Source organism: Silene latifolia, chromosome X, assembly GCF_048544455.1.
Source record: "Silene latifolia isolate original U9 population chromosome X, ASM4854445v1, whole genome shotgun sequence".
Lineage (NCBI taxonomy): Eukaryota > Viridiplantae > Streptophyta > Magnoliopsida > Caryophyllales > Caryophyllaceae > Silene > Silene latifolia.
Genome location: NC_133537.1, coordinates 49,868,831 through 49,876,923, shown reverse-complemented (window position 1 = coordinate 49,876,923; position 8,093 = coordinate 49,868,831). Strand labels below are relative to the sequence as shown.

Below are 8,093 nucleotides of genomic sequence, written 5' to 3'. Positions count from 1 at the left end.
CCTTTCTTGTTACACTTTCAATAAACTTCATTATATTTTAAACTAAATCGTACATATTAAGTTAAATGCACGGTAAATTAAGCGAGATCAAACCCATGGGTAAACCTAGACCCTACCCAGACTCTTTAGTGTCGGGTATTGGTCTATCATGAAAATACTGGTATGGGTATGGGTCTTGTAGGACCATATTCATCGCCGTCCCTAGCAGTAAGTCTCTCTTAAGACGACACTATCTGTCTTAAATTTAAATAGACGATTGCATAGCACTTGTGTAAATAAGAATGCATAGATAAAAGCAATATATTTAAATTATATAAGTGGTGTGCATGGGTGGAACTAGGGCCTGGCTATCTACTTGGGCCTTAGCCCAAGATGATTTGGATAAATAAAATTCTATGTATAAACAATTGTAGCAAATGTGGGATGGTTTAAAGTGCAACCCCAATGTCAGCTATTTATGTTTTTTTTTTCAATTAACAGCCCATTGCTATTCATCTCTCTCCTTTTTTTTTTGTTATTTTGCTTTCGGATTTAATATGTCTTCTAAAGTCTAACTCTATTATTTATTAACTAAAATCTGAGTATTCTTATTTATTTTCTTCTCACGACCTTTATTACTGCTTATAAGGTTTTTCATAAAGACATTTTTCCGAGAGTTATATGCAAATTTTATAAATTAATTTTTTTTTACAACAATAAAATTTGGAATAATATGGAAATGATGACCTAACTCCTAAATTGGAATTGAGTGTGAATCGCTCAAATATAAGGTCTCTTTAAGTTGCATACTAAAAAGACTTTTCTTTTACGAACTTTTTGGATTAATTTTTAGTTGAAAGATCAAGGAGACAAGGACCATATGATGAACCTATTAAAAAAATTATCAAATTGTTATATCTTTAAATTTAGGCCTAGATACATTTAGTTTTTGGTTTCACCACTGGTGATGTGATATTTAATCCGTTTTAAGCTTAAGACGGATAATGTCCGTTTTAAATGAGAATATTGTAAGGGTATTTATTTAGTAAGTGGAATATGCCCCTTTAAATAGAGGGTAGATACTAAGCAAATCAGGTATTCAGAATCTACATCATTACAATTTTCTAGACTACTCATTCTATACAAAATTATGGTTTGGTTAGGAATACAACAAATTTGCGTAGCTCTGAGTGTTATTTACGTACTTTTCACATGCTACGTTAAAAGAAGAAAAATGGTTTGGATTTGGTCAGTAGCCACTGATTCAACACCATGGATTCTAATTAACATTAATCGGTTTCATGATGTTGCTATAGACCTTATGCAACGCAAAAATGGCACCTACACCAGTCCGGGTTCATGGTTCGGGTCCACCGACTATGTTGCGACAGTGAACCCGATAAACATCCACTATGTGACTACTACCAATTTCCAAAATTATCCAAAAGGGGATGAATATCGCAAGATATTTGAAGTCATGGGTTATACCCTATTCAATAGTGATGACGAGGAATGGAAGCAACATCGACGATTGGTTCACACGTCGATGAAGAGTCAAAAGTTCCAAAATTATTCAATTGAGACGGCCTATGCAAAGCTGGACCAAACGCTTGTCCGTTACTAAAGCATGCGTCCGAACACAACGACCGTGTGTTGGACATGCAAGATGTGTTTCAACGATTTGCCTTAGACGTTGTGTGCATGTCTGTGACGGGTCATGATCCAGAGTCTCTTGCTATTAATTCGCCAAACGTGCCTTTCTTGGGCGCGTTGACTGATTTCGAAGGAGGCATCGTTTACCGCATTGCCTTTCCTGAGTTGTTATGGAAGTTACAGTTGCTACTAGGAGTTGGGCCCGAGAATAAATTGAACCACGCTCGTAAGGTCATTAACAGTTATATTTCCAACATCGTGTCCAAGAAACGACACGAGGTGCTAACCATGTAAGGTGGTAACACCCTCATGGATGATGATAATGATGACAATGATCAAAGTGTTGATTTCTTGACAATACTGATGCAAGTTGTCATGAAAGACGGTTTCACACAAATTACTGATATTAACGACAAAGTTTTTTTCCATGACACAACCTTACAACAGCTTATTGCAGGTCGAGATACTAGCAGCTCAGCTTTGACTTGGTTCATTTGGCTAATGGTGACCCACCCGGAGGTCGAACAAAAAATAAGGAATGAAATTAACGTTAAAACTCCGGGTGCAAAAATCAAAGAATGGAGTGTCTTTAACCATGACGAGACCAGCAACCTGCACTACTAGGAAATATAGATAAGAAATCACTAATAAGTAACCATATAAGTTTCTAAATGGTCTCTTAGATTAAAATTACCATGCTTTACAGAAAAATGGTTTCTTAAATATGGTTGGCCCACTAAAATAAAATAACAAAGTAACCATCTTCCTCAAAAATGGTTTCTTATGTATGGTTGGCCCACTATTTTCATTTTTTACTTTTTTTTTAAAATAAAAATAAAAATAAAACTAATATTTATATCTATTCTACTACTCTGTAAAACACTAAACCCAAATACCCAATCCACCACCAATTCAACTCACCCTCTCGTTCTCTTCAAGTCCCTAGCACCTTCTACCCTAAAACCCCAATTCTTAACACCTGCGACCCGCTAAACCACTATTTCTTGTCGCCAAACTACCATTTGGCATCGCCAAACCACCACCGCCTCTCCTTTTTACCGTTCGTCCGCTCTACTTGTCAATTATTGCGGGTTTTTAATAAGGCGAGTTTCCTCTTTTTTTCGATTTATGTTCTTGTTATCCCTTAATTGATGGAATGCAGTATGATTTTACAGGAAGTGATAGTATCACACTATTACTTGTGTTACGGTTTATATTTGATTGAGAATTTTTGGTAGAATATGAATGAATTTTTGGTAGAATATGAATGAATTAGGGTTATTTGTTAGTTCGTTAATCCAGAACCAACAAGGAGAACTTTGATCCAAATATAAGCAGAATGGTAATTGTTTAATTGTTGATTGTTGTATATTTTTTGTTGGGATTTTCTGTACGGTACCCCCGTATTATTTTAGTTTCTACATAGTACCCTCTATTTTTTCAAAATCTATAAGGTACCCCCGTGTTATTTAAAGTTCTACATGATGTCCTTAATCATAATTTTCGTCAACTTTTCTGTCAATTAGTCATTTTTCCGTCAAACTTGTTTACTTAATCCACAATTAGCGCCATGTTCATCCACACACATATTTATTAACCCAATTAATGATCCGTTTATTCTTCACCCACTATATTTTTCACCACCATGCCATCATCTGCTCATGATTTTCTTTCTCCTTTTGCTACCCACTTTTCTGCAACTTTTATTTTCTTATTTTAACAATATTTTTGGTAGTTTAGAAGAGAATTGAAGGTAGTGGTATTGGTGCAAAAAAACGAGCATATCAGTGTGTGGTTATTTTGATTAAGTAAAGAATAAATATGGATATTATTGATTAAATGGTGTTAATGGTGAAAATGGTGGGAGGTAGAAGAAGGATTAAGAATATTAGTTATTAGTTATGGCGAGGTGATTGAGGAAGAAGGTGGATTAAACATTAAATAAGGCCATAAGGGTATAAGAGTCATTCATCTATCTAATTAGAAAATTTAACAAATAACTTAACGGTTTTCAAAGTTCAAGGTCACGGTTGGATTTGCTTGTTGAATTTAGGGGGTATCATGTAGAACTTTAAAAATCGAAGGGTACCATATAGAATTTGTAAAAATTGGAGGATACTATATAGAAAAACCCTTTTTTGTTTGTTTAGTTAATGATGGTTCTTTGACAAATTAGCGATTATTAATTGCCTTCGTCCCAGATAATTGATTACCTTTGCTTTCTAAGCAAATGTAACCATTTCAACTTATGTATTGTTTGTATTCCTGTTACACTAGGACTCGCCAATTTCTACAAGAACCTCTCATGGACAATCCTTTGATTCAAGTACAAGCTCATCAAATCAGCGCGCCTCCTTGGAAAAGGATGTAAGTTTTCATGTTTCTTTTATTCGGGAATGTGAAAATAGGACGGGGATAGGAATCGACCCTTCTCAGACTATATATGCTTCTATATATCTGCTCTGGCATTTATCTTATGTCTAATGCAAATTTTTTTGCAGAACAGATACAACTCCTTCAAATGCGGCTTCAGCAGGAAAAATCAATGTGAACGATGCTTGAGAAAGCAATTGTTCGAACTTCTAGTACATTATCACCTGGTCATAGGCATTTCGCTTCTCAGGTAACTCGTAATCTTTGACTGTTAGTATTCTGGATATTCTGATAGTTGTTAAAAATGTTTATTAGTTAAGGAGTAGGGCAATAGGGCAATATGGTTTATTAAAAATGTTGCAGTATGAACTTAATTGTACCTGTAGTCTAGAAAATATGCTGCATTCTTGCCTCTGCCGACTCATGCAGTAGGCTTGTGAGGGAAATCCATTCTTAGTGTGATTTGCTTATCTAGTATTTCAGCTTCATATGGTTTATTAGTTAAGGAGTAGGGCAATATGGTTTATTAAATTTTCCGCTTTTGATTTCTGAAATAGTACTTGGTTGATGCAAAATCTGACTCGGTTTTTATTTTCATCTGGAAAAACCACCATTGTGTGCTTCTCACATTTCTAAGGCTGTATATTGATTGGTAAATATGTCGTCCAAGGTTCGACTTTATTGCAGAATGAATTCCAGATAACATACTTCTTATGGATTTGGGTAATGAATTTACTTGCTTACTTCTTAAAGATAACTAATTACAGTACTTATCACGGATCATTCGAACAGAAGGATTTAACATACAAGTGTATGTGTATTTTTGCAGTTTGAATTTGGAAGTGAGTCCTGCTTCCATGATAAACCAGTGATTGCTCTTCTTAAAATTGTCATGGGGTAAGTCCTCAGCAAAATTTACTCGACGAAGGTGCTCGTCTGCTCGAGTATTTCATGTTGATAAGTCCTCGCGCGGTCATATCTAACCATTAAAACTAGTAACTGAAATATGGAATTGCAGGTTAGGTGCCATGGTTCTGTGCAGTTATAGCATTCTTCCACTATATGCTCTTGTTACCCAGGTATGAACGTTGCACCGACTGCATCTATTGATTTCTTTGCATCTTATATAAACATACGAGCACCATTTATTTCAGTCGATAAGCCCCAGTGTCAAAATCTTCTTCACATAATGGCTTATAATAAAGTGTTCAAGTGTTATACTCATGTTCGAGGGTTGAGTAACATAGACGGTAGTTCCTTGTGGAAGTTGATCATCTATATATATTCAGTGTTGCATTATGTTTCGTTAGCAGTTGATTTGAAACCGTTATTTTTGGGTAGAAGCAAATGTCAGTTTCAGTTTCTTACGTTAGATTGATTTGTGCTAAACAGCTAGGTACAATGTGAGGTCCTTTGGTATCAAGCGTAATGAAAAGATCGTCTGCTACGTGACTGTAAGGGGCGAGAAGGCTATGCAGCTCCTTGAAAGTGGTTCGAAGGTCAAGGAGTATGAGCTACTTAGAAGGAACTTTAGTGACACTGGCTGCTTTGGTTTTCGTTTCCGAAGTATGAGTTAGATTTTCTTATTATTGTAATTTTTTGGTAAATTAGTCATATTTTTTTTGTATTAATGACACAAAATATTGCTTGCTTTAAAGTGATTGTAAAAACGAATACAATTTTTATTATAATATATGTGTTTTTTTTAAATCAGCTTTGTTATGTGTGCCATGTTCAACGAAAGACGAGTATACAGCTATACGGCCAGTCAACTCATTATGGCTCCATAAATAACAATGACTATGCAAGCAGCTAAACCAAAAAAAAAGAATAAAAAAATTAAAGAAACCATACTTCTCTAATCCTTGGTTTGAGGAAAGAAACCATCTATATTTGTTGTTTGGTTTGTAATTGTGAGATAAGAAATCATTTTTTTCACTTTAATGGTCTCTTTTTCAGTGGGTAAAGAAACCATTTATCAAGAAAAGATGATCTCTAACTTTTTTTCAAAGAAACCATTTTTTTTTTGCATGGTCTCTTACCCTAAGAGACCTTTGACCTTGAGACCATCTCTATGTTGGTCTCTTAGGTCTATTTCCAATGGTCTCTTTGCCATTTATTCTAGTAGTGCTGGTTTACATCCACGAGGCCTTAATCGAGTCCATGAGGCTATACCCGCCGGTTCCATTCCAATACAAGTCATCCCGCCAACCCGATACTCTACCTAGCGGGCACCAGGTACACCCCAAGACGAAAATATTGATTCCATTATACGCGATGGCGAGAATGAAGTCGATATGGGGACAGAATTGCTCCGAGTTCAATCCGGAAAGATGGATTTCCGATCGAGGTACGATTAAGCATGAGCCATCAAGCAAGTACTTTATTTTCTATGCGGGTCCAAGAAGTTGCTTAGGGAAAGATTCGGCTATGACCCAAATGAAAATGGTTGCAGCCACATTGGTCCATAATTTCCGGTTCGAGCTTGTTAAAGGTCAGATAATTGAACCGGATGTGTCCATGATTTTGCACGTGAAGCATGGATTGAAGGTCAAAGTTCATAGTAGATGGGCATGACGCTAAGAATGTAGAGAAACGTCGAAGTTACGTTTATCAAAAATCGAGTAATAAATAACGTCACGTTATTCTTGTACGTCCGTCCGTCCGTGCACTACTTCTAAGGTTCCTTAAGACTTAAGTAGGCACTTGACTACTTGAGAGGATAATAATGAAAAGACGTTATCAACTATCCTTGAGTTTTAATTATTTTTATAGCTATTCTCCTACTTGTGTTTTGAAAATCTCATATGCATACGATCAAAATATATATAATATGGTTTGTGTTGAATTTATTACTTTTTTTATTTATTAGTTACTGCAAAATTTGAAGTTTTATGTAATGTTTCTATTACGAAGTCCAAACAAGCACACCAAGCCCACACTCTTGATCCTCTTTCAACGGACTGATTTCAAAACTATCAGTCCACTTGATATGCTTCCAACGGCACTCCACTGATCAATCACACACACAAGGCAAATATATCTCTTTGCCTATTATAGTTTATTTGTTGAATATTTATTCCATGTTTATAGTTGTCCCCTAATCATATAAATAGCATAGCTTTGTAATCATACAGTCAAGATAATCAATCAATAATATATCATTCCTGAGATTACACACTTCTAATATGGTATCAGCCAGTTTTGATTCCTTTTAATCTTCATCTTCTTCGTTTTTCCCCTGTTTTTTTCCGATCTCGAACTCGATAAATTATGACGAACTCCGAAAACACTCAAGTCATTGATCCTACCCCGAAACCCCCACCCTATACCTATGTTCCTGTCGAAAATCCCAGTACCAATATCACTCAAATTGCCTTCAATGGAGCCAATTTCGACGAATGGTCTCGTGGACTCACCCTTGCTCTTCTCGCCAAGGGAAATCCGACGGTACCATTCCAAAACCTGCTACTAATGCTGCTGATTTTGAATCATGGCGATCTCAAAATTCTCTTGTTACCGCGTGGATCTATAATTCCCTCGACTCCACCATTCGAAGAACAATTTCATATCGTTCCGAAGCAAAACTGATGTGGGTCGACATCCGCAACCGTTTCTGCCAGAATAACGATGCACGCATTTTTCGATTGCAAGCAGAATTGGTCTCGTGTCGACAGGGCCCAACGGAAACTCTTACCAATTACAATGGTCGTCTCACGAAACTATGAGACGATATTCAAGAAGCCAATCCTATTCCGCCTTGCACATGTAACCCGTGCACATGTATTCTGGTGAGTCTTCTCGACACTCGACGTGACAAGCAGCGCGTTCGTGATTTTCTTATGGGCTTAGATGACCGTTATGATAATGCTCGTTCTCAGTTACTCGGTATTTCTCCTTTACCTGCTCTTGATTTTGCTTATAATAGACTCCTTCAAGAGGAGGGAATGCGTAATTTTTCTGCTCATAAGATCGAACCCAAACCCGATACAATAGCTTTTGCTACCCGAACCACCAATAACTCTCGGCCTGCCGGAGGGGGAGGGGACCATTCTCGCCCCATCGACCCTACCAGGCCCTACTGTATT

The 8,093-nt window shown here is 36.6% G+C and overlaps 1 protein-coding gene and 1 long non-coding RNA gene across 4 annotated transcripts; both read left to right on the top strand.

Annotated features, from left to right (window-relative positions):
- Nucleotides 1-1,213: 1,213 nt before the first annotated feature.
- Nucleotides 1,214-6,582, top strand: LOC141617348 (alkane hydroxylase MAH1-like). The gene is made up of 4 exons (XM_074434535.1): nucleotides 1,214-1,513; nucleotides 1,606-1,858; nucleotides 2,003-2,194; nucleotides 6,095-6,582. Exons 1-4 carry the CDS (start codon nucleotides 1,214-1,216, stop codon nucleotides 6,580-6,582), a joined length of 1,233 nt encoding a protein of 410 aa, XP_074290636.1.
- On the top strand, nucleotides 2,523-5,711 carry LOC141623301 (uncharacterized). Of its 3 annotated transcripts, XR_012533289.1 has the most exons (7): nucleotides 2,523-2,735; nucleotides 3,910-3,999; nucleotides 4,134-4,255; nucleotides 4,643-4,728; nucleotides 4,835-4,902; nucleotides 5,024-5,084; nucleotides 5,398-5,711. It is a non-coding gene; the product is annotated as an uncharacterized LOC141623301 (long non-coding RNA). The 3 variants fall into 3 exon arrangements; XR_012533290.1 differs by having other exon boundaries at nucleotides 2,523-3,999; nucleotides 4,139-4,255; XR_012533291.1 differs by lacking the exon at nucleotides 4,643-4,728 and having other exon boundaries at nucleotides 2,523-3,999.
- Nucleotides 6,583-8,093: the final 1,511 nt, after the last annotated feature.

Excerpts from the sequence above, each read along its gene's own strand:
- LOC141617348 (XM_074434535.1), top strand. The coding sequence starts at position 1,214 with ATGGTTTGGATTTGGTCAGTAGCCACTGATTCAACACCATGGATTCTA. Across the intron at positions 1,514-1,605 it reads GGAAGCAACATCGACGATTG|CATGCGTCCGAACACAACGA; the intron begins GTTCACACGTCG and ends CCGTTACTAAAG. Across the intron at positions 2,195-6,094 it reads AATTAACGTTAAAACTCCGG|GTCTATTTCCAATGGTCTCT; the intron begins GTGCAAAAATCA and ends TTGGTCTCTTAG.